This window comes from Medicago sativa, chromosome 2 (genome assembly GCF_051527215.1).
Source record: "Medicago sativa cultivar Bolivia chromosome 2, Bolivia_mono, whole genome shotgun sequence".
NCBI classification, from domain to species: domain Eukaryota; kingdom Viridiplantae; phylum Streptophyta; class Magnoliopsida; order Fabales; family Fabaceae; genus Medicago; species Medicago sativa.
Window position 1 is genome coordinate 70,185,030 of NC_140750.1, and position 26,452 is coordinate 70,211,481.

At 32.0% G+C, this 26,452-nt stretch overlaps 2 protein-coding genes across 4 annotated transcripts; both read left to right on the top strand.

Moving 5' to 3' along the window:
• Nucleotides 1-851: 851 nt before the first annotated feature.
• Nucleotides 852-3,250, top strand: FD3 (ferredoxin 3). Its single transcript, XM_085746152.1, has 2 exons — nt 852-987; nt 2,548-3,250. Exon 2 carries the CDS (start codon nt 2,555-2,557, stop codon nt 3,020-3,022), a length of 468 nt encoding a protein of 155 aa, XP_085602278.1. The 5' UTR covers nt 852-987; nt 2,548-2,554; the 3' UTR covers nt 3,023-3,250.
• A 13,901-nt stretch (nt 3,251-17,151) lies between these two features.
• LOC146950217 (glucan endo-1,3-beta-glucosidase 14-like) lies at nt 17,152-22,612 on the top strand. Of its 3 annotated transcripts, none has more exons than XR_015027465.1 (4): nt 17,152-17,247; nt 17,567-18,606; nt 18,831-18,969; nt 20,634-22,612. XR_015027465.1 is itself a non-coding variant. In XM_085746153.1 (3 exons), exons 1-3 carry the CDS (start codon nt 17,193-17,195, stop codon nt 18,900-18,902), a joined length of 1,167 nt encoding a protein of 388 aa, XP_085602279.1. In that variant the 5' UTR covers nt 17,152-17,192; the 3' UTR covers nt 18,903-19,229. The 3 variants fall into 3 exon arrangements, 1 of the variants encoding a protein (XP_085602279.1); XR_015027464.1 differs by having other exon boundaries at nt 22,210-22,612; XM_085746153.1 differs by lacking the exon at nt 20,634-22,612 and having other exon boundaries at nt 18,831-19,229.
• The last annotated feature ends 3,840 nt before the right edge of the window (nt 22,613-26,452 follow it).

Here is a 26,452-nt window from a genome sequence, read left to right on the forward strand (position 1 = left end):
ATTGCAGTCTTTCTATTAAGTTTCTTTGTGTTTACTCAAGCTTTGTAATGATTTGGAGAAAAGATCATGAAAAGAGATAAGTGTATAGAAGACCTTGAAACAATGTTAAAGGACCAAATCATAGGACAGGGAAGGAAGTAAATCAAAGGAACTAGCTACCTAATGCGTATGGCGCAACTTATGACAATACAACAATTTTCCCTATTTTAATGATGATATCTAAATCTATCCAAGGGCCAGCCAGTTTGTCCAATAACATTTTTTTGTGAGAATAAATTATGATTTTTGTTCCCTTCAACAAAAAAAAAAATTATGATTTTTGTTGATGAAAAAGACACTTTATTAACACACTGGATGAATAGAAGAAAGTCCATTATAACCAATATGTAAATGAACATTTAATAAAGGATTAAAAACCAAAAATAAAACGAAAATTTTGGGAACAATGACCCTGATGAGTCCCCGAATCCGTACAATAACTAGCTTCTCGGGAGCAATGAGAATCAATAGCATTCCAACCAGGCAAGAGAATAAGATGTAAACCATTTAAAGATAGCCGAGGCTCGGCTATAAAAGTGAAAAATTGGTTTAAAAAATAACTTGAGGAAGAGTCAAATCACAAGACAATCTAATACCATGGAGAAAAAAGCCCACATTTCAGTATAAATTATATTACAATTACTAAGATTGCTGTAGAACCCCTTGATTAACTTGTCACAAATAAGATCACCACAAGCGAAACCATCATCAAAGACTATTCCTAACACCCACCATCTACATTTCCTTTAAACGAAGTTTATTAACGAAATGGGGGTGTGGGAATGAATGATTAGCGATCATTTGAAAGTGAAACCCAAGCCCAAGCCCAAACCAAAAAGGAGGAGATAATCTATCACTTTCGTTCAATCGTTCGTTTGGCACTTTTTTCTCGTGACTTCCCAGCGCTCTCCGACAATACAAAACGCCTTCTTCATCGTTTCACCAACAGTAAGTTTTTCCATTACCATATCATATCGTTGTTATATATTTTCCCTATAGTTTTTTTTTTGCATCGTTGTACTGTGAAGACAGGTCACTATCTGCTCTAAGAATTAAGGATTCATTTGGATCAATAGCTCAATTACACACTTACTTAATAATTAATTTCATATACTCAAGAGAATTTAATTAAGCATTTTAATATTCAACTTTTTTAAATTGGATAAGAGGAATTGTTATTAATGATAGAGTATCACAGACACTATTAGTCATATGCGACCATTAATTTGACGTTCGTCCCAAGGTTACAAGACCAAACTCTTACCGAGCTAAGACATCATAAACATACATTCATAGTTTAATTTCAGGAATTTATTTGAAAAAACTTTGAAACTGTTCATAAGTTATTTATTCCAACACTAATAAAATGCATCTGTAAGGCCTAACACAACCCATAAAACCGACATTGTTAGGCTGGGCATCTTTCGTGGTGTCAGGGTATGAACTCGACATTTTCCACTTTGTGGGTGTGTGTGAGTTTATGGTGGTATTTATCACTTCAACTATAGTACAAAAAAAGTACTAATCAAATAAATTATCTAATGATATTGGTCCAGTGAAGTTCTTTTCGATGCATGTTTGATTTGACTTATTTGAGCTTATCCAGTGACATAAATATTTGTGAGACTACTTCGAAAAGTTTATGGTGATGACTTATGAATGTTCATAAGTTGTTTTCAGCTTATTTCCATAAGCTTTACAAGATAACCGATGAAAACAACTTATAGTTTATATGAAAGCAGTTTGACTTATCCTTTGTTATATAAATACCTTATAAGTAAGCACTTGCATGATAAGCTCTTCTAATATATAAACACTTAATTAAGTTCTTTATTCAAATAGGATATTCGAAGTTAGCACCTTTTATCTTTAACATAGACAAGATTGTGTGTGTAGATTGTAGACAGTAGGTATAGTTCAGTTCTTTGGTTGGGTCATGTTCAAAATGAAAGAGTTTACCCTTCTTGTGTGCAAGCATGTTTGCTTTTTGAGATTTCCTTTCCAGAATCCCTCTTAGTTAGACATCGAATTCGGACCTAATGGAGGTTGGATTGTGAGTTAGTCGACCCTGTTAAGACTCGGTAGGATCAAAAGAACTGGGTACACAGAAGCATAATTAAGTTTGTTCATTTATTCCTTTTGTGTGTGGATTGCATGAGATAGTGTATATGAAGAGCATTTGTTGTTTAAACTTTATACAAAATAAACTGTTTAACATTTTGGAAGTGCAAGTTCATACTTAAATTTATTATAATTAATACTTTTAAATTTACTTATTGACGACACATATTGTACTTTAGTTGAACGTTAATCTTTATCCTACCTGCTGTAGCAATCGAGTTATTGTTCTTCTTTATTTGTGTCTAGCAATGTCAAATTTATAGAACATAATCTGAATCCAGCTTGCTTTCTACTGTTGTTTTTTTTATTTATTCATTGAATGTGATATATTATAACCCCTGCTGTGTTTTGTATAAGATGCCATTTGTAATATCAATTCAATTTCAGGGTAATCATGTCAGCCTTGTCAACTGTGAAGGTTTACCGCTATTGCACGCTTAAAACTGCTAACCAAAATCAATTCACTACTGCCGCAACAGTCAAGTGCCCTTCCACTCTAGGATCTGCGAAGAATGTTTCACGATCTTTTGGCCTGAAGTCATCTGCTTCATCTAGGGTTACTGCAGTGGCTGCTTACAAAATTAAGCTGATTGGTCCGGATGGAAAAGAAAATGAATTTGAAGCAACTGATGACACTTACATCTTAGATGCAGCAGAGAATGCCGGAGTTGAACTTCCGTATTCATGCCGTGCTGGAGCATGCTCTACCTGTGCTGGGAAGGTTGTTTCTGGTTCTGTCGATCAGTCAGATGGCTCATTTCTCGATGACAATCAATTAAAGGAAGGTTATGTTCTAACCTGTGTAGCTTATCCAACTTCAGACTGTGTTATTCATACGCACAAAGAAGGTGACCTCTATTGAAAATTTCTCCCAAAAACCTGTGCCCTTGTTGGGGGAGATTTCGAGTTTTAGTTAGACATTACAGCCAGACCTGGTTTGTTATGCTTATATGTGATTTTTAAGTTATGTACGATAATGGATTTTTGTTTGTGTCATGAAGCTTTGTTAGTTTGTTATTTAAGATTTAGATAATGTGCGCTGTTGCTTGGAATTTAAACGTTTAAATAGCCTCTTCGATGATTTTCTGTATGCTCTTTTGTTTGTTTATAGATGCTGCTTTTTGAGATATAGGTTAATCTTCAACCAGTAGAACCCTTGCACAGCTATTGAGAGGATTAGCCTGGAAATTTAAGGGAGAGGGAAATCATCATTTAAGTTGAAATTGCTGCTACATGAATGTGAAAAATGAATTGACATCCCTTGAATTTAAGAGTTGTTGTTAGTAGCAGCCTACAATTAGACTTTTGGAAAGGCTGATATACTATTAATATGGGAGTAATTAAGGTTTTATACAAATTATATTTGAGTAATTTTTGAAATGTTTGAGCACATAATTCATGAAAAGTCTATAGATTGTAACTTGATAGTTCAGTTGACAAGCGTAAAAGTATATTTACACATTCATATTAAACTAACGAGCTTTTGTATTTGAAGCTCAACTCTTCTATGCCTGAGGATTTTTACATGATTTTATTACACAAGAAAATTTGAAGATTAATGCTTTCATTCTTTTGGTTTTTTGTCAAAGCGTTTGGCTCAACTCTTTTTGCTTCCAAAACTACTATGAAACTGAAGCTAAAAACAAAAAGTTTAACAAAAATAAAATTTGAGTTTTTTTTTTTTTGAGGGAAAAAAATTAAATTTGAGTTGTTGGATAACTTTTTTGAATTAAACAATTGAAAATAGTAATAATTGAGAATGAGAGTACACTTGAACGCAAGCTAAACTTTTTTGATAGGATAGCTTCAAGTCAAACCTGTGATTTTATTGCAAAATACATAAATGAATGCTCAAAAACATTTTATCAACAATTTTCAAAAACAAAATTGTGATTTACTATAGCATTATATTTTCGGTACAAACTCTAGCATTATTTTTATATGATTATAAATAAATGAATCAATTCAAATCTTTAAATTTGAATGTATTTATTTAATTAAACAGACAAGTTTGACCGTATTTTGAATAAAACGATTGTGAAAGGTTCACAAATAGTTTGCCTCTCTTACCTCCCAATTGACACATTGATAAATAACATTCGAGAGTTGACAAACTTTTGTTTTTTAAAAAGAACGAGAGGAGGGAAAGGATTTTTTGTTTGAGTAGAACTTTACAATACTTGCACACCCTGAAATTTACCATGTCGGTAACCAAAGGAGAGGAAGAAGACAAGTGGAACTTTACATCTTGATGGATCTAAAATAAGAAAGGAATAGAAGGGTCATTGCTCTCCTTCCTTTTAAAACAGTTCATTCCCTTAAACTGTCCGACATGAGTTAACTCATCCTCGGCTTTTCCAACGTGAGTTAACTCACACGAGTCATCTTTCAGTGTGAGTTAACTCACGCAAGCACATGAATAAGTAAAACTAAAAGGGAGAAGAGCAATTTCCGAAATATAAAGGTATATAATTGATTTTGCCATGTTTAGTTGAAGAAGTTTTACCTCAAACCCCTACATTTATACTTTGACCCAACATTTAACTTAAGCTACCTAAATTGCCCTTCATAGAATAGAGTCGCTTTCACTAGTTCACCCCTTCTTTCTCAGGAAACTGTTCTTGGAAAAAAAATAGCAAGTGGATTACCGAACCCTTTCATGCCGGAAATGTTTCATGCCAAAACTGCCGGAAACAATTCAATTTTGTTTAGATTACTCGAAACCTAAACTTCCTCAGAATCATTGATTGCGGGTTTCCGGTGGATGTATTGTATTTGTTCCCTGAATCATTGATTGAGGTTTTTTGGGGTTTGCCATGGTCTTAGTTTCTCAGAAATCGATTTCTAGTTGATTGTTTCCGGAACCCTTTCTTGATGCTTTCCGGTTTAGGATTAACTTCCAATTTTTTTTCTCATGCTACGATTTCCAGTTGATAATTTCCATTTGATTGTTTCATGCTGCCTTTTCCTCTTCTTATTTACAAAAACTTTTTTTAATAAAAGAAAGTAGAAACTTTTTTAATAAAAACAATTCTACGATTGAAACCTTTTTTATGTTTAATGTGTTTTAGTTTACTATTTTTTTACTTATCAATTATGTATTCAGTTGTTCGATGCAGAGGGTTGGGTTATCTTTGACATTACTATTTACCAATTCTTTGTCTGTTTTATTCAATTTTTGAGATGGCTGTTTTTTATTCTGGAAAAGAAAAGATGAGTTTCAGAAATGTTTCTTTCATGAGTTTTGTTGGGGGAATATCATGTGGGGGTGAACTCATTCAGGATGGAAAATGTTAGTGAGGGTGAAAAATTAATGTGTATTAAAAAGGGTAAAATTGGAATTTTAAAATATTTGTCGGGGTGAAAGTATATATGTAGGGGTATAGGGTAAAATTTCCTTTAATTGATGTTCTGAACCGAACAAACACTCTAAGCCCCATATGCATAGACCAAATCGAAAATGACCCAAATCCTGTGTGTTTCAGCCATTACTCACGGCACACCCCCTCCTAGAGAGGGAGATATTCGTAGCACCAAGGACCGGTTGAAACACACTAGCAACGGCTCCTTAAACGTGCCCCGTGAATCTCGCTCGACGGTTAGGATTTTCATAGATTTGTAACCGATGAACCCTACGTGTGTCCTACTGATGGGACCTGCATCTCTCTATATAGAGGACTCCTAGTAGTCCCAAAGGTTATATTCTCTCTACTCTCCTAATCCCCTTTTCTAAACTCGATACTGACTTGAGTGTCATAGTGTCTGCAGTAATACTAACCGTTCCAGTGAAAACAACACATTCACAACCACCTTAAAACACAGCATCGACAGTCACCTTCTGATCAGATACGATCAGTTGATATATAATATAATGGATTTTACCTCAAGGGTTTATTCTGACTAGAAGCTAGAATTTAAAGTTTTTTTTATAATTAATTCTAAAACTAAAAATTTATTGTCGAACCCACTTTTACATAAAATCACTTTAGTTTTTACTCATTTTTAGTCAAAATCCGTTTTACAAAATCAATTTATTCGAAATTAATTTTCATCGCTGCAAAACAAACATACTTAAAACAAGTTATGTGTTAGTCTTTCAAAAGCTCCTGTCACTAGGTTGTTCTAAACCCCTTTCTGTAAAAAAAAAAAAAAAGTTATCTTCTTAAATAAGCTATTTTTATTTTTAAAGGTTTTCTAAAAGCTTTTCCTTCAAATAGAGAAGAGAAAAGTAAAATTAAGTTTGGTCAACACATACATTAATACAGAGAAAATTTCAATCCATATATGACTTCTATGCCAAAAACATACGTTTCGTATTAGTCCATCCTAAACACAAGTGGACCAAAACGCATAGATAGTGTTTCGCCAAATATATACAACAATTAGGCAATAGGCATGCCTTCATTCAATGTCTGCGTATTTAAATAATAACATATGGGTCTTGTTAACCAGTGCCCCCGGGGCACTGGTTAAGGAATCCAAAAATAGAATTTTCCGTCTTGGAACTATAAACTGTCACTTTTGATCAAGTAATAATTACATTACTTTTTAACAAAAACTTACTTCTTTTAGTACTTAACCAATGCCCCGGGGGCACTAGTTAACATTCTCCATAACATATTCATATAACCCAATCCTATCTTTATGGTAAGACTATTAACATTATGGAGAGGAACTTTCACACCTTCGATATCACTTATGATAAGTACACATTTATGATGGAAATCGAATGTTTAATTTTCTGCACGCAGACTAACACATAACTTATTTTAAATTAAATAGAGATGTGAGGACGAGTGGAAAATATAAAAAACCAAATTAAAGTTAAATGTTGGAATAAGTTTTAAAGTGACATATCCACCTTACAAGTTGGTTAACGATGAGTTAAGTTCAATATAAAAACTTGAAAATGATATTAAAGCTTATCCAACGAGCAACTACCATTTAAGTTAAGATAAGTTGCTTCCTAATTAGAAATTATTGTATCTAATTTCCAGCACTTAGCCAGAAAAGAAAAAATGAAACATGGTTACGTACTTGGTTATAGTACACAAATTGTGATTTGCTAGTTGCTACATATTTATTACGTTATCAATTTGAAATTGACATTTTCACACACTTATTGAACAATTTGCATGTAGCAGGCGGTGGCCGTACATAATTGTCTGCGTTTCCACATAATGCCAAGCCTTTGAGCCAAAATAGTTATTACTACCTGTTTGGTCAAATGGACAAATAGAGTTTCATTGCGTCTAAAGGATACATTCTATATCTCAATTAGCATATACTCATACACGGACACCAAACACGACACAAATACTAGCATGTCGACATCGATAATAATTTAAAAAAATAACATTATTCATTATAATCATATGTTTTCTTAAAAAAAAAAAATCATATGTATCAGAAACGATGCGTATTCGACATCAGGACACGCATATTTCAAGGAGTATATGTGTTTTATAGCTAAAATATATCTTACCAAACAATGTCTTATCTTTCAGTTTATCATCATTGTCCTTTGCCAAATAACAAGTGTGTATGGTGAAGTGGGTTTCTCTGCGAGTTGCTATCGAACGTTTTGTAAGCATGCACGCCTAGCTGACGTCGCAAGCAGTCTTTACATTGCAAAGATAATATTGTATGTATTCCCCACACTTCATATACTCCCTCCGTCCCAATTTAATTGACCTACTTTGGTTTTTCACACAGATTAAGAAAAGTGTATAAATAAAGGGGAAAGTGGAATATATTGTATTGGGAATGATAAAAGTAGCATTATTTAGTGTTATATTGTATTGAGAATGATGAAAGTTGTATTGAAAATTGAAATGGGTCAGTTATTTTGGGACACTTTTTTTTAGAAAATGGGTCAGTTATTCCGGGACGGAGGTAGTATTTAACAAAATAACTACTCTTAAAAAAATCAGAATTGTTAAGTCGGAAAATACCAAAATTGTTAATTGGGAAAAATATGTAGATGGTACCACAAATTCTCGTTCAACTAACAATAATAAATATCTCCTAAAAAACAGACAAAAATATCAAAATTGTTAACCTTCTATGACTTTAATTAACATTCAAGTTTGGATTGCACTAAAGAGTTAAAGAAATTGTGGCTCAAGTTATAAGACTATGAAGATCACTAATGGTTCCCGGCTTCCCGTGGTTCGTGCGTGGCTAATTTGTTTATATAATACTATCTTTATTATAAATAGTTGGATACCAATTAGAAATTGTTTCAAAATGAATGTCATTCTCACTTTTCAATGTACTATTAATTACTTTTTTTCAATAGTACTCTTAATTATTATTGTCTACACAACTTCCAAAGTATCATTTTGTACTTTAATTTATAATGATGACAAATGCACCAATAACTAACAAGGCTATTTTAGTAAAAGTATCATAACTTTGGACAATATTATTTCATTCCTTAATCTATGTGCAATTGACTAAATCAGCATTCATTTTGAAACGGAGAAAGTATCTTTTTTTGTCATGTAGTCTGGTGGTTGAGACTCACACATTTTAATATTGAAAAGTAGAGAGTTCAAAATTCGAACTAAAGTGCAAACGTTAAATTTAAAGGACCCGATGATACATTTGACCTATAAAATAAGTGGGCATATGTTAAGAATCTAAAAATGGAATTAAATAATAAATTTTGTCTTGAAAAGATAAGAAATTAAATTTCAAGAATATTGAATGCACATTTTCCAACAAAATATTTTTATCTTTGGCTTCTTAACTTGTGCCTTGAGGGCACAAGATAACATTTCCCATAAAATAATAATACTCCCTCCGGTCCTAAATATAAGAGAAGATTCCATTTTAAGGTTCATTGAATTAATGATGTATTTAGTTGATATTATAGTCCAGATGCATTAATAATTCAATGAACCTAAAAAAAGATTCTTCTCTTATATTTAGGACCGGAGGGAGTAATAATCCACCTTACAAATGCACCCCCATAAAATAATGTTGAGTTGTTGATAGTGAAACAAAACAAGAGAATAAAGTGTGAAAGTTTTTCTCTTAATGATTGTTCACAGAAACTTTTCTATCATTTTCCCAATATAAATGTGCATATAATTGGAAGATTGAATATTTTTTTATGTTGGATTTGAGAATGACGCCACTTAAATTTGGAAAGTGGAGAAAGGGGTTGCTTTTTCCAGAAGGCAGGGTTCAATTGAGTGTTAATAATCATATTTTTAGATCGATTCTCATGAAACATTTATGGGTCATGTTAACTTGTGCCCTAAGGGCACAAGTTAAGGAGCTAAAAAGGGAATTAAAATATAACTTTTGTATTGAAAAGATAAAATTTTAAAACTTTAATACATTGAATATACAATTCTCAAGAAAACATTTCCATGTTTAGTTTCTAAACTTGTGCCTCAAGGGCACAAGTTAACATTTCCCAACATTTATAATTAACCAAAGGTATCGAATCCTAATAGCAAATCATGTTCCTTTCTTTTGAAGACTTGGTTTTCTAAAAGAAACAAAAATATTCGGCACCTAATTGCGTCGGAATATGGATTAATAATAACTCTCATCTGTGGAGCACTAATCCCCGAGTGATCACCCACCAACTTACCTGTATTGCTAACAAAATAATAAGCGTGCTAACCAGTGCCCTCAGGGCAATAGTTAAGGAAACCAAAAGTAGTATATTTATATTGAATTCAACAATGTTTTGACTTTTAAAAAGTTCAATTCTTCAATTTCCACCATTTTCCAATGCAATGTTTCTATTTTTATCATCTTAACCAATGCCCCAAGGGCAATATTTAGCATTTCCCTTTAAATAATCAATCAATTTGACTGTTTTATATGTAGATTAAAAGAATATAAAATTGTATAAGGTTTTTATCCCGACATCTCACACTTGTATATGTGAGTTTTATTTCATGTGGTGTTTACATTTTTTTTTTACGTTAAAGATAACAAAAATTTAGCAATAAATCAAATGTCAAAGCTGTAGAAATACAAGGTAGAGTCTTTTCGATCCATATACGGTCTAAATTATGAAGAGCATGTTTAGCTAAATAATGAGCAGTTTGATTGGCTTCACTCCTAACATGCAAAAAATTTAAACTATGAAAACAAACACTTAAGTTAATACAATCTTCAATAATAGAGCCGACATAGATGGAAGATTGTTGATGAGTATTCAACGCCAAGATCACATTAGATCAGCATCTGATTCTGCTATAAGATTCATAAAACACATGTCTTTCGTAAACTCCAAACCCTTCCGCATAGTTAAAGCTTCTGCAACCTCTGAGTATGGTAAAGAAAAGACTTGCCAGCAGCTAGCAGCTAAAACAACACCTTCATTATCTCTTACCACAACACCAATACCCCGCTTACCCTCCTCTATCAAACCCGCTGCATCGACATTAAGCTTATAGAAACCACTAATAGGAGGTGTCCAATGAACATCAGATATTGGTAAATTTGGACATCTACTTAGTGCCTCCAACAACATCGTATTAGCACTCTTAAAATTCACTATAGATCTTTGCGTCTTTTGAACAATGACAGTCACATCAACATAAGTCCCCTCAAAACATTTTTTATTTCTAACACACCATATTTCATAACACAAGGCCAAAACATGAACAATAATATCCTCATCAGCATCAATAATATTTCTCTTCAACCATTCCGAAAAAGGTACGTACCTAGGTTCATGCAGATTAAATACAATGCCTAAAGAGGAAGCAAACCATATCTGCTTTGACCAATGACATTCCATAAAAAGTGTGAAATTGTTTCATTATGATGACCACAAAAAACACAAAATGGATTGCTACTTATTCCTTTTTTAAAAAGATCATTTTTCACCGATAGTTTTGCATGTAAAATCCTCCATAAAAAATGAATGTGTCTTGAAATACTTTTTATTTTCAATGATTTTTTCCACACTTGGTGATCATTGTCCTGCATTGAGTTATGGGAGACTTCTACTTCACGCCCTGCCTTTAAGAAATGGTATGAACTCTTCATAGAGAAAATAGCTGACCGTGAAGCACCCCACACAAATTCATCTTGTAATTCAGAGAAAGAAATTGGCAACTGGAGAATTTGTTCAGCCTCAAAAGGGAGAAAATGTCATTAATTAAAGGGGCATTCCAACATCGAATATCATGATGAATGAGATCTAAAACAAACATAATATCACAATTAGGAGGTATAGGGGACCAAATCATGTGTCCATTTTGATAAGGAAACCAATTTTCCTCCCATACGTTGATTAGACGACCATCATCTACTCTCCACAAACCAGCTTTCTCAATAACATTCACACGAACTTGCAGAATACTTCTCTAGGTATAACTTGGGCAATAACCAATTGAAGCTCTCAAGAAATTACTTCTAGAAAAATACCTTGCTTTCAAACATTATGAGATCAATAAGTCGTCGTTGTGCATAATATGCCAACCTTGTTTAGACAACATTGCAAGGTTAAACTCATGAAATGTTCTAAAACCCATTCCACCTTTCTTTTTTTCCTTACATAATGTGTCCCATTTAATCTAATGAACTTTACGCTTACCTTGGTTGCTACCCCACCAGAACTTACTAATCATACCTTCAATATGTTCGCAAAAAACCATCGGAAGTAGAAAACAACTCATCACATATGTAGGGATCGCTTGAACCACTGATTTGATCAAAACTTCTCTCCCAGCAGTTGATAGGAATTTTTCTTTCCATCATTTAAACTTTTTCCACACCCTATCTTGGATAAAATTGAAAACTTGTTGCTTAAACCTGGCAACAAAAGCAGGAAGCCCCAGATACTTTGAATGACACTCAACATCCTTAATTTGCATGTGGTGTTTACTATTTCATCAATGAAAGATTAGTGAATTTACCGATACTATAAATAAAAGATATAATATATGTGTTTACAACACACGTTTATTAGAAGCTTTAATTTTTAGCTTTTACTAGATTCGTGCTGAATTTCCATTAAGATGCGAGATTTTGTAACCAAATGCCAATCCAAATGTACGATAAATAAATAGGTTATCCAATGAATCTAAAAAGTTAAATGTTACTTGTAATTGAGACCGAAAGGTTAATTAGGCATGTTTACCAAATAGTGATTCTTCATAATATTCAAGTTTGGATTGCAATAAACAATTAAAGAAAATTCATCTTCTAAAAGCCTCATGGCTGGATATTTTGAGATCTTGATTCAAAACTTCCAAATTTTCCTTAAGAAAAAAAGCTACACACCCCGTATTAGTAGAAGGTGCTCAACCCTGGTTTATCTCCTCCGAAAGACATTATGGCTGAGTCAAAATTTATTAAACTTGAAAAGCTTTGACCCCATAATTGCGAGGAATACTGCATAACTAAAGGATAGTAGTCGGGAACATCTCGAGGGAGAGATCATGGAGTGGAAACCCGCCACCTTTCTAACCAACCATCAGACACCAAGATACGATATACAAACCATATCACTCCCATTCAACTTATACTATATGAATCTTCTCCATACTATGGGAAAATCAACAAGACTCATGTGTTAAACGAAATTCCCAAACTCAAGAATCTCCCTTATTCCACCCCTCCCGTTGATCCCTGAAATGTCTCTCCTTTCACTCTCATAAAGCACTAAATTAAAGTTGACCAACACACATCACACACTCCCTTAAGAGAACCAGTCAACCTAATTAGTTGGCCCCACATCACTTTTTTCTCCTTCGGGGAGATATTCAAGTAAACATTAACCACAAAGAACCTAGTCCTGAGAGCCCCCCACACTCGAGGAACACATCTAGGACATCCACCCCAGAGAAAACCATTTTGATTCGCACCATGTAAAAAAGAATTCAACCACTATTTCCTTTTGTTGAGGTAAAAGTCTAATCACAAAATGAGTCACAGCAAAGAAAAAACAAAAAACCTATATTATTGATAGAATCAATAATCATCGATTAACCTATGATGACTTCATACCAATTTTCTCTAAGAAATCCTTCTTCTTTAATGCTACCAACCTAGACACCTTTAAACTATCTCCCCTCCCAAAAGTTTATACAATATATATGGCTTTTCCTGAAAGTTTCCTCGTATTAACAAGATTATGTGATTCATTAGAACCACCGAAAGAAGCAGTATCTGAAGGCAATAGACGAAGATCAACCTTAGGAGAACAACCCTCCAACTGGATGGTTAAGTTAAGAACCTCGACAGTCATTTCCTTCATAGGAGTGGGAACTTGGTCCCAATCCTTGAGAAATCATCCAACAAATAAAAGTGGACTGGACATACTTGGAGCTTCTTGAGGCACCATTGACCAATGAGACAAATGTCAAATTGAGCCCCCCCCCCCCCCCCCCCCCCCCCCCCCCGAGAATATCTCTAATAAAGCTACCGATAATAGAGGCATCTTCCAAAAAAGAATCGCCACACTTTCTTATATAACTCTTCCTATGCACCACATCCCTTTAGAAGAGATCAATCCTCATATTGGATGATAAATTTTGTGATGATATTGATGACGAAGTTGGGCGATTAGGTTTTTCGGCCCCATTGTACACAACCAAATGCGAATAATCTTTGTTGGACAAGTAAAGCAAATGAAACATAATCGCTAGCTCCATGAGCAAATGAAACATCTTAACTATCATGTTGTTAAGAGAATCTTTCACTTAGCTTCATGGAGCAACTACCACTTTGTTCCACAAATCATGCAACATATTTCTTCACCAAACCTCTTGCTACTCAACCATTCATTCACCTCATTGTTAAGCTCAGATAGTTGGACATCTCTAACATAAATAGTTAGGATTCTCTTATCCTTTCTACTTATTGAGTACTTTTATATAAATTAGCTCCCCGTGTATTTTCATTACTTAAATCTATAAATGAATAAGATTAGAGTAATTTCACACTAGTTTTCTTGCTATGTAGTTTGAGCATTCCTAACTCATACTCCATTTGTCCCAAATTATATGACGTTTTGGGCATTTCGCACGTCTTAGGAAATATAATTAATTTTGTGTGGAAAATAGATGTTATGAGTTTTTTACAAAATTGTCCTTAATAAATGATATGAGAAAGATAAATGAAAGAGTTGAGAGTAATAAATAATTAAGGATATGATAGGAAAAGTAACATTAATGTTTCATTAGAATTGTTTTGGGACAATGTTTTTCCAAAACGACATATAATTTGAGACAATATTTTTCCAAAACGACATATAATTTAGGACGGAGGGAGTATCATATATAATCAATATAACTATAAAGTATTAGAGTATTCACCATTTTAATTACAATTATTGCACTTTTACCCCCTCTATTTTACCATGTTCATAAAAATAGTTTCCCAATTATAAAATTATACATTTTAGTCTCTAAACTTTCACACTTTTACAACCTTTCCTCACCTCTCATTCTTTTTCCTTCAAAAGCATTTAAGTGTCACGTCGGTAGATGAGGTCACATTAAAACACCAAATCCAGGTTGATATATACACCCTCCGATCACTAATATAAACAAAAGTTTGATTTTTAGATTCATTCATTAAATGACGTATGTAGTCTTTATTATAGGCTACATACGTCATTTAATGAATGAATCTAAAAATCAAACTTTTGCTTATATTAGTGACCGGAGGGTGTACTTCCTTTTGTTACTATTATAAACAAAACTCCATCTTTTAGATACATTTAATAATTAATGTATCTAGTCTATAATAAAGACTAGATACACTAATTATTCAATGTATCTAAAAAGTGGAGTTTTACTTATAATAATGATCGGAGGGAGTAAAATGTTTTTTGGCAAGTAACCTAGTGTTAGAGATTTACTTTTCCAAGGTAAAAAAAGTGGAGTGTCTAAAATTCAAACTGAATTGTACACCCTCCGGTCACTAATATAAGCAAAAATCCACTTTTTAGATACATTCAATTAATGATGTATGTAGTCTTTATTATATGTCACATACATCATTAATTGAATGTATCTAAAAAGTGGATTTTTGATTATATTAGTGACTGGAGGGTGTAGTATTATACAATGTTCTTACGATTCACGTGAACTTAGCTCAGTTGGTATGGATAATGCATAATATATGCAAGGTCCGACGTTCAAACCCTGACCACCACAAAAAAAAATATACAATGTTCTTACAAATTGAGTTAATCATGTGGACAACTGATATGCTCCCTCCGGTCTCATTTATAAGCAAATTTCCACTTTTTAGATTCATTGTCAAAATAAACTACAATATAAACTACACACATCATTTATTGAATGAATATAAAAAAGTCAAAATTTTCTTATAATGGTGACCGGATAGAATATATCTTTATGATCATGCTAACTTATGTCTTAAAAACACAAGTTAATAAGTTAAAAATTGAATTAAAATATAAATTTTGTTTTGAAAAGTTAAAATTTAAATTTTAAAAATATAAAATGCACAATTTCTAATAAAATATTTATATCTTTAGTTTCTTAACCCGCGTCTTAGAGACACAAATTAGCATTTTCTATGTCTTTATATACACCTAATCAAATAATAAAAAAGCATTAATAAATTGTAAAATTAACAAAAACAATTTAGTTATTGTGAGTGCAAATGCAGCAAAACGAGTACAGTATTTTAAACCGAAAACACGTGCGAATGCTGAGGTGTCAGCGCGTCCTCCGAAAGGCGGTGCTAAAAACATGGTCGATACTGAGATCCGCGTATATGCATTTAAATTACCTTTTTATAGTCCCAATATTTTCACTTTTCATTAAAATATTACAAAAAAACCAAATCTTTTTCATAAATTCTAATTTTTCTTGCCAACGAAAATCTTTTAAAAAGTTGTACTAGTACCGTCTTAAAAATTATTTTTTTTGAAGGAGTCTTAAAAATTATTTAGATTTTGAAAAATCACGGTTTTAATATGAATTTTGTAAATTTATTTATTCAAAAATCTTATAATTATAATTTCTTATTCATTTATCCCATAGTATTATGACATTGTTGACAATCTTTATTTATTTGGTATACAAATGATCTTTATTTTTTGTTATATACCGACAACAAGCACTCGGAAAAAAAAGCAGTGATTTTATGTATCAAAAAATAAATTAAGAATTTACTGAAAATAAGCATTTAGGAAATAATTTGTCAAAAAAACAAAGTATTTAAAAAATTGATAGATAAAATGACATTTTAACATTAAAATAAAAAAGGATCGCATCAAAGACGAATTATTTTAAAAAACTTAAGTTTGATTTCTAAATGAAACATTTTTTTACGAAAATACTTACTTCATGATTCCCTTAAAAAAAAAGTACTTCCAGCATGATCAAAATGTTTATAATATCTAATAAATATATTTTAGTTGGCATATAAACTTCTCCACACTTAAAATGTATGAGTGGATCAAGTAAACTAACTGACCAAAAACAAAATCCATAGTAAATCCTAATCTTCATGATTCTGGTAAGAGAGCAAAATAGAGTAATTCCTAATTTTTAGGTAAATAAGATTTTAAACAAAATTGAGAAAGAATGAAAACTTGGATCAAAAGATTCACATTTTGACTTTTTGTAATTTAGATTTTAAATTTTAATTTAGAAACATGACTGTGTAATCTTCATCTTTGCGTAATTAAATTACTGTAATGAATCAAGATTGGAAAGAATGTAATTAAAATATATTTCTTCCCTTAAAATCCTACTTGCTAGTCCACATGAAACTTTACACAAATAAAAAGAAAAGGATCTTATTTGTAAATATCATAAAAAATAGTGCCAAAATAATAATAAAACCTAACTATGTCGGTGATTGGCAGAAATAAAATCTGTCCAGTAGTACAATACGTGTAAAATATGTGGTGGATTATATAATAATGACAAAAATAAAAAAAAAAACAGAACAAAAAACAGAGTTGCTCTGTTTATATTTACATGATTGTGTTTATATATATATGATAAGACCTTGTTTTGTGGCAAACCTTAGTTTTGATTCTCAGCCTTAACTTTTGGGTGAGAATGGCAATCTCTTCCTTCTTCTTCAGAGTGATAATGCTGTTTCTCACCGTTTCAGGTTAGTCTTTTACTTCTTCTGCATGCATGATTCTCTTTCATACCACAATATTATTATTTTTATTTAATAACGAATCGAAGCGATAAGTGCTGAATTTCTCTCTGGTAATGAATTGTGACAGTAAGGCCACTCTACCGCTTACAATACCCAGAAAATAAAAACTACTCTTTTATTGTCAAGTAATCTTTATTTTGCACTTTTTTTGCTTGAATTTGATATTTTACCTGTTTTAACAATTTTGTTGAATTAGATATTTGTTGTACTAAATTAAATTTAATGAACAAATTTTGATATTTCAAACTTTTTGTTCTTTTTTCAGATTTGTTTATGCAAAGCAATGGTTTGGATTTTGGAATAAACTATGGACAAATAGCAAACAATTTACCATCTCATTCACGTGTAGCAGTTCTTATAAAATCATTGAATGTGAGCAGAATCAAACTCTATGATGCTGATCCAAATGTTCTAACAACATTTTCAAATTCAAATGTTGAATTCATGATAGGACTTAATGATCTTCAAAGTATGAAAGACCCTATTAAGGCACAATCATGGGTTCAACAAAATGTTCAACCTTACCTTCCACAAACCAAAATCACTTCAATTAATGTAGGAAATGAAGTTTTAGGTAACAATGATATAAACAGTTATAATAACCTTCTTCCTGCAATGAAATCAGTGTATAATGCACTTGTTAATCTTGGATTATCTCAACAAGTTACTGTCACAACTTCACATTCTTTCATCATTATGTCAAATTCATTCCCTCCTTCATCTGGTGCATTTAGAGAAGATTTGATTCAATATATTCAACCACTTCTTACCTTTCAAGCGCAAATCAAATCGCCTTTTTTGATCAATGCTTATCCTTTTTTTGCATACAAAGGTGATCCACAACATGTTTCATTAAACTATGTCTTGTTTCAACTGAACCCTGGTTCTATTGATCCTGCTACAAATTTGCATTATGATAACATGTTGTATGCTCAAATCGATGCTGTTTACGCTGCTATAAAGGCGGTAGGGCATAACGATATCGAGGTTAAGATTTCCGAGACAGGTTGGCCTTCTAAAGGTGATCCTGATGAGGTTGGAGCTTCACTACAGAATGCAGAAATTTATCATAATAATTTGTTGAAGAGGATTGCCATGAAACAAGGAACTCCTGCAAAACCTTCTATTCCTATTGATATTTATGTTTTCGCACTTTTTAACGAAGATTTGAAGACTGGTCCTGCATCAGAGAGAAACTATGGTCTTTATTATCCTGATGGTACTCCAGTTTATAACCTTGGATTGAAAAATCAAGTCCCTCAAGGAGGTTATTTTCCAGGAATGATTATTGAAGGCAAATCCAATGTAAGTATATTTTAGTTTGTGTTAGTAAATTTGTAGATTATGTTAGTTTTCAGAGTTTGAATCTTAGACCTTCCGATTATGGCTCATTTGATGTCCCTCAGCTCACCAATCGAGTAGTCTGTTTCGGATATTATCTTTTGTAATTAACATTTTTGTAGAGTATATTACAATATGACTGAGTAATATTTGATGTATCTAACTCTCCAATTTTTGTTAATTTGCAGGCTTTGTCCATCAATTTTGTTCTCTATATTGTTACATTCTTGGTGTTTGTTTGGGAGCTTTCAATATTGTGATGAGGGAAGAAAATGATTGCTATGAAATTTCAAATGGATCATTCTTTACAGGAGGGACTAGTTGGAGGTGAGGAAAATTTTGATTTTGTTCCTGAATTTTATTTACAGTGTTAATATTTTTATCCATTTATGATTCAGTATTTGTAGGGATACCAAGTGGTTATTAAGATAATGAAACCATAGTTTGTGTTGTAGAATTCTTTCTTCATTCTTTAGGCCACTTGCGCAATCATAGGTCCATAGTAATTAGTAGCAATAGAATATGTTTTGTTTGACTTTGTAATAGTACTTTACTAGTACAAAATGAAAATACAATAGTTTGAAAAATGAGAAAGTTTGGAACCAAATAGTGCAAAAGTTTTGCCTAAATGGTATCAATTTAAGCATAACCTTTCCAATGTTGTCCAAATAGTGTCTTAGTGCATGCACCAAGTGTCTTTCTTGTAGTTTGTGAAGTTCAACCACATACACGAAGATCAAATTTTACATCGACACCGATGATAATTTAAGATAACAGAATAATTGAGCGTAACCATATGTGTCTTGCACCGAACACGCCTTCAATCCTAAGTATGGGTACTACATAGCTTGTAGCTATAAATATCCTAAAAAAACTACTTATTTTTCTCACTATTGTTATTATTATAATATGGTGATGGGTCTCCATCTTTCTTATCTTCCACATGCAATTAATCATATGCATGTGCATCTTCATCCGTGAATAAAATTATTCTTGTCTTCAACGATACAAAAGTGCAAATTCGGTAATACAAAAAGAGGAAGGAAAGTCTTGAGGATCCCTCCTGCCAGTGCCAGATAACCAAACATCAATATTGTCAATGTTTGTGAACCTTATCTCAGATGTGGAATCCCCTTTTTCCACCACTTTTCCCTTTCTATCATTTTGTAGTATCATGATTGAAGTTCTTCAACTCTATACTACCCTAGAACCACAGTCGCAGTTTTTGGCATGCTAGCTGTCACATACTTGCATTGCAATCTTTAATCGGTATAACAACTTGTAACGATAAATCGCAAGACAATGAATATGATCGTTTGTTTACGTAGTTCGGCCAAGTGTGCCAAGACTACAGAGTAGCTGTAGTTTCGTATCGTTACTTGCACGATTAGGGTTTACAGTGTTACAAGTCATATATATCATCCTTTTATTTCTTAAGAAAATCATATATATAGTACTGAAGTCCAAATTACAACAATAACTTTGAATCGTTTTAATACAAAGGTCGCGGTTCGCTTCGTTTCGCTCCCTCGCCCTTTGCCTATCTTTTTATATAGAGAAAAAAAAAGTTCATACCAATAGGTCGTGCGATCAAATAGGGACAGTGAGAAGATCTCAACCATCCGATTTGATCAATGGTTTATAATATATATACTAATTTCTAATTAATAAGCTTTAAATTTGAACCGTGATCTCAACTCTATACTAATCAATCAAAATGCTTTCATTCAAACCACGGTATGACATTCAGGTCTTTTTTGTCACCTTTGTTGAACACGGGTGACGGGTCCCATATGGTTAGGTTACTTATTGGACGGTATTGTTGAGTATCATATACAACTTAGAAAATTTCAATAAAGCTTGGTGCTGATGTGACTCTTGAGCATCTGAATGGTGAATGGAGAAAGAAAAATTTGAACTCATAACATGATTTAGAATTTTAATCGTGCTGATTAATTAAATTGTTGGATGAAAATCATGTCATGTTGTAGATTCTTCAAAATGTGGGTCGCAAAAAGTGGCATGGAGGTGGCTGTTTTAGACAGATATTATACAGTATAGACATGGACATGAATGTTCCTTTGACATGAATTTGGACAATTCTTACATCATCATGGTCCAAGTGGGTTGAGATTGACAGATAGACGCAACAACTATGAGAAATTTTATTAGATATGTCGAACAGTGATTGCTAGCTGCCTTTGTCTATGCTTGATCTTTTGCTGCATAAAAATGATTCTCTACTCTGATATTTCCCGTAACAAATACTATAGTTAATTTGTTGTTATAAACATCAACCAATATGTTCAAGAACACGAAATGACTCGAGTCTATTCTAACTTAATAAAAGTTTTGGATTTGAACTCAAATTTAGGTATTCAAAAATGTTAAAACTTTTAGAGAAAATTTGCCTCTATTAGATTCATAAAACTCAAGGAAATATCCCTAGTTTACTAAAAAAACAGAAGCGTGGACTCAAATTTCCTACCGTCACGACTTATGATGTCCCCGCATCCATGAATTCCCTCGATCTTAGGTGTCTTATTTTAATTGGTGACTTGTATTTCGACTCTATAAAATAAAGTCTAAAATACAAATTGAAAATCAGCCGATTAAGTGTGTGTTTGGTTCAGCTTTGAATATAATTGATTCTGACAGAATTGATTCTGATAGAATTGATTCTGACAGAATTGATTCTGAGAGAATTGATTTATGTTTGGATACAATTATGTAGAATTGATTAAACAAATTTATGTTTGGATACAATTATGTAGAATTGCTTTTGAATGTATAATTACTAAAATAGACATAGCTAAAGGAGAATTGATAAAGAAGGGAAATTGATAAAGGGTAATAAAGTAAAATAATAGGTTGTAATAATAAAATATAAAATTTACTGTTTATAATTGATTCTAGAAAAGCTAGAAGCTAGGATTTGTAGCTTCATGGAGAATTGCTTTTGGAGGATAAAAGCAATTCTGAAAAGCCAAACCAAACATGTTGTTTTTGGCTAGAATTGTTTTTGGCACTGTTTATAATTGCTTTTGGCAAGCCAAAAGCTGAACCGAACAGGCATACAATTTAAATCTACAATAGTGTAATTGTGTGACAATCTTTTCCTATGATACAATTATGTTTCAATAATATGTGATTAGGTTTGGAGATTGCAAATAGGGTTTCGTTTTAAAGTTTTGTTTAGAAACATTGAAAATGATTTTAATGTTATAGCATAATTTTTAACAAAACTTCAAATAAAATGGTATCACTTTTATAATTAAAATTGAATAACCAACCGGTCCTACCAATGCACTTCTTCACTTTCATTGCCTTTTTTTTTTTTTTTTTAAGTCTAGACAATTTGGACAAAATATTCTAGGCTCTTTTTCTTTTTTCGGTATAAAAGTTCTAGGCTAGTTTTCTTTGTCGGGTGTATATATGAGCCAAAATATGATGTAATGGATTATTACTTAAAGTTTTCATCCACTTTTTACAAATATTTGTAGAACTTCAGATTTCATGGATTAATGTGTGCAATGTTGTTGACTTAACTCTGTTGGATCTATGCAGGGAGGGAGACAAAAGAAGCAGATCTTTTCATTCCGAAAGCAAGTCCTGCACTTTTTGTACACATTGGGGAAACTTTCGGTGCTTAGTTTGTATAATAGCTTCTTTTTTATCGAAACTATTCATATAATTTTGATAAAAACAATTCATATAATTATTATTTATTTCAGAATTTAGCAATAATAGAAACTAGAAATTAGATGTGTAATATGTAGTGCAATATCTATTTTTAGATTGAAAGTTGATATATTGAAAGTAAATTTTTATTTTTAATTTAGTAGATATAGAAAGAAAGGATAATGTTGTATATGTAGAAGAAAATGTTGGTTGAGTCTGGGTCAGCAATATACCAATGAATTATTATTTTTGAAAATAATATATCAACATATTGGTTAGCATATGTTAATATTTGTATTTGTAAGCTCATTTGAGTTGGTCTGGCGGTGACAATTTTAGATCTGTGAATATTCTCCTCTCAAAGTCTCAAGTTTGATTCTTTCCGATACCAATTTTTGCGAGTTGGTTTGACTTCTTAAAAAAAAATTTGTATTTGTAAAAGGGAAATTAACTTTTTTTTTAAGGGAGGGGGGTGTCTTAAATTGGTGATTAATCTTTTGTTAGATAACTTCATTTCAACATCTATATCTAAATCAACACAAAAAAGAGACATTGCATAGTATATTGAGGGGTCGGGGTTCAAATCCCAGACACTCTACTCATTCATCTCAAAAGAGAATTTTTAGCCACTATACTACTTGATTTCAATATAATATTATGCAATTGTTAGATTATATGTAAATTTCATTGTAAATCTTCAATAAGATCATTTCTCTCTGACCTTACATAAAAGTGTGTCACTCCTACTTTAAATTTTACATCATCAAAAATAATATATAAGAAGTAAAGGACATACTTATATGATATTTTTTGTTAAATTGAAAATATTAATTATGTTTCTTAAATACTCAAGTGTGAAAACGATAAATAAAATGGAATGGATGGAGTATTTGACATTATCAATGCTATCATACTCAAAATTTAATAATAAAATACTCATATTTGTTCTTTAAAAAAACTCAAATCTTGTATGTTATTTAAGTTTATTCCCTGTCATTTTATAATTTAAAATGTACTATAAGAACAAAGTAGTTGAGATAAATGTAAAAGATTAGTCGTGCAAGCAGCCATTGTTACATGTAATAAAGTATAAATAAAGAAGTTGAAAATATTGAAAATTATTCTCTTGTTTTGTTCTAGTCACAACTTCTCAAGTAGTATCCAATGAATATAATAATAAGAGTAGTGTTATATCTCGCGAGTAAAAGGAGTCTCAAAAATCACAAAAACAGGCGTGTAAAAAAATTTCAGCCGGCTTTGGCGGTAAAACACGGGTCAGTGACCAATGAAATTGTTTCACTTTGCTTCGTGATGGTACCTTTCACTACATAAGCAATTTTCGGATTATAATAAGACTACTAGTAATAATGGATAGATAAAAAAAAAAACTTATCAAGTAGCATATGTTCATATTATATGAGGAGCTATTTCTTAAATAAGATTTGCTTACGCTTTGATTACAGAGAAAATGATGACACTATAAACAACTCTACTTTGATTATTTTATTTTTGATGCACGCGTAGCTTGCTATTTAGGAATTCTTTTTCATTTGAAGCAATGATCAAATGGGGGACCTTCTCATCTACAACCATTTTGAGCTTATGACAAAGAAGACAAATACCAACAAAAAAAGTAGAACGAATAATACTATCAATGAATATTTAATGAACCACTAAGGATCGAAAATGAAAGACTACCAGCTATTGGATGATTGCCAATGGCTCCAACCTATTGTGGTTGTCACTTGTCATCAATAGGTGACTTTGTGGAGCCCTTAGACCATGAGTTAAGATTAAGCCATGATAATTGCTTCAATAATGACCATTAAAGTTTGATTAAATAGGCATTTCAATTATTGAAATTGTAATAGTCTCTTAGAATTTACTAGTGTAAATTAGATAAAAGTGTGAATTCAAGTATTTAGAGTCTTCAATAAAGAGCTAGTGTCAAACATAGATATGCAAGTTATACATCAATATTCCTTGTATTATACACTTCACCAATTGTACTGATTCCATAATGGATAAAAGAAAATCATTCCACTCAGAAATCTCTGCGTTAATTTTATGAGCGATTGATATGTTTTATACATTTGTGCAACCCAGTAAGCTGATCTGAAGCTTAGCCATATCTTATGAAAAGATTCCTCAAAATTATCAAGCTCCTTTTAATGCTCTTATAAGAAATCAAGATATTATCGTAGGACTTTTAAGACACCCCTTCTCACCCATAATTAGACATCTAGAGCATGACTCGAGTGGTCTGATAACAAGTGATCAAATGAATCTTACATAGATTTTGTTATCATATTAGAATTTAGGTTTGACCTAATATAACATTTATAAAACCGGTTTGTAAGATAATGATTGTCTACCACTTATTAACATATTGTCGGGACATATATCATCCAATACAGAGATTTAACACACCTTCTTCATGTGGCCACATAAGATGATTAGAGTGGTCTAATTCAATCGTTTAAAACCTGACTTGTAAGACGAGGACTGTCTAAACACTTTTTGAAGATTAAATGGACCAACCCTTACAATTTCAAAGTGTTAGAGTATCCCTTATACTCCCAATTAATATATTTTTCTTATAAAAAAAAAGTTTATACAACATTGATCTAACGGTCAAGATTTGGCTGCACCGACAACGCAATTGTGGAAGATCCACTTCAAAAAATATGTTGCTTCTTGGGATGTTTAAGCGTGCACGCTGCTTGCTTTGCTAACCCAATGATATGAATTGCCCTTAGCTTCCAATAAAATCAAAATTGAATGTTTCATGAAGGGAGAAAAACCAAAATTGAATGCTTCAGTTCCCTTTGCTAACCCAATGATATGAATTACCCTTAAACGGGTTTTCTCATTTTCCATTTCTTAAACAGTTTTAACAAATTGGATTACCAAACAGATTTTTCTAATTGCCTTCTTAAAAATAGCTTTTCAAAACAACTTTAAACTGACCCTTAATTATTTATCTACCGAGGTAAACCTCTATTCAAATACGTTTTGCATTCAGTTTGTAGATAGACAATTCCATCTGTGATTGCTAATTTGCTACGTGCTGATCAGTGCTATAAATTGTTTGTATTATAAAATTAATTAGTCAATATATACCATTTCTTATGAAATAAATTCAGGAAAATGGTGGTAACCGTAACCAACTTGCCAATTTACAAAATCAAGGAGTAGAAGATAATCAAATACTAATATTATAATAAAAAAATTATTTTACAATGACGCTATTAATTAATAGTAACAAAAATAAATTTAAGATGTTTGAAATTTTTAAGGAGGTTGTTCAAACTGTATCACTTGTTTCTTTTATAGACCGAATATCACATCAGTAACTACAAAAAACTAGTCATCCCTGTGAACTTAGCTCAGTTGATAGGGATATTGCGTATTATATTGACGCAGTATGGAAGCAAGGGCTAGCAAGCGCTAAACCTAAATTGAAAAGAACAAGTTTCCAAGCGACAAACTTGTGAAAATAAGGTTCCGGAATCCACCAGATATTGAGAAAGACTCTCTAAAGTATTATTGATTGAATAAAAGTTATAAGGTGCCTCTTAGGCTACATAAGTTTTGCTTATATAGTGAAAGAAATAACAAACCCGTGGACTGAAATAAAATAAAACGAAATAATAATAGAAAGTTCTAGAAAATTACTAAAATTTGGCTAAATAATAAATACTACTAAATTACTAATAAAACCCTCATACATCATATATGCAGGGGCCGAGGTTCGAACCCCAGACACTCCACTTCTCCACAATTTAATTGTGTGAGCTCTAGCCACTAGGCTACTTGACAAAAAAAAAAAAAAACTACAAAAAACTAGTCTATCAAACCAGGTAAAACTTCATGAAGATGGAGCTCCCTATAAAATTTTGCAAAGCCATTACATAATAATTCAAGCACCATCACACAAAACACTCCACTACCATCATTCAAATTATAGACAAAGATCATGAGATGGATGCAGTTTATTACAGAACTGTAAAATAGAGCTATATAGACAACCATAATCCAGTGCTGAAACATAACTCTCTGTACTAGCAAAGTTACATATCTCTTCTCATGCACAACTTCTAGATAATGTTTAGGATAAAAGAAAAAG

Excerpts from the sequence above, each read along its gene's own strand:
- FD3 (XM_085746152.1), top strand. The coding sequence starts at position 2,555 with ATGTCAGCCTTGTCAACTGTGAAGGTTTACCGCTATTGCACGCTTAAA.
- LOC146950217 (XM_085746153.1), top strand. The coding sequence starts at position 17,193 with ATGGCAATCTCTTCCTTCTTCTTCAGAGTGATAATGCTGTTTCTCACC. Across the intron at positions 17,248-17,566 it reads GCTGTTTCTCACCGTTTCAG|ATTTGTTTATGCAAAGCAAT; the intron begins GTTAGTCTTTTA and ends TTCTTTTTTCAG. Across the intron at positions 18,607-18,830 it reads TTATTGAAGGCAAATCCAAT|GCTTTGTCCATCAATTTTGT; the intron begins GTAAGTATATTT and ends GTTAATTTGCAG.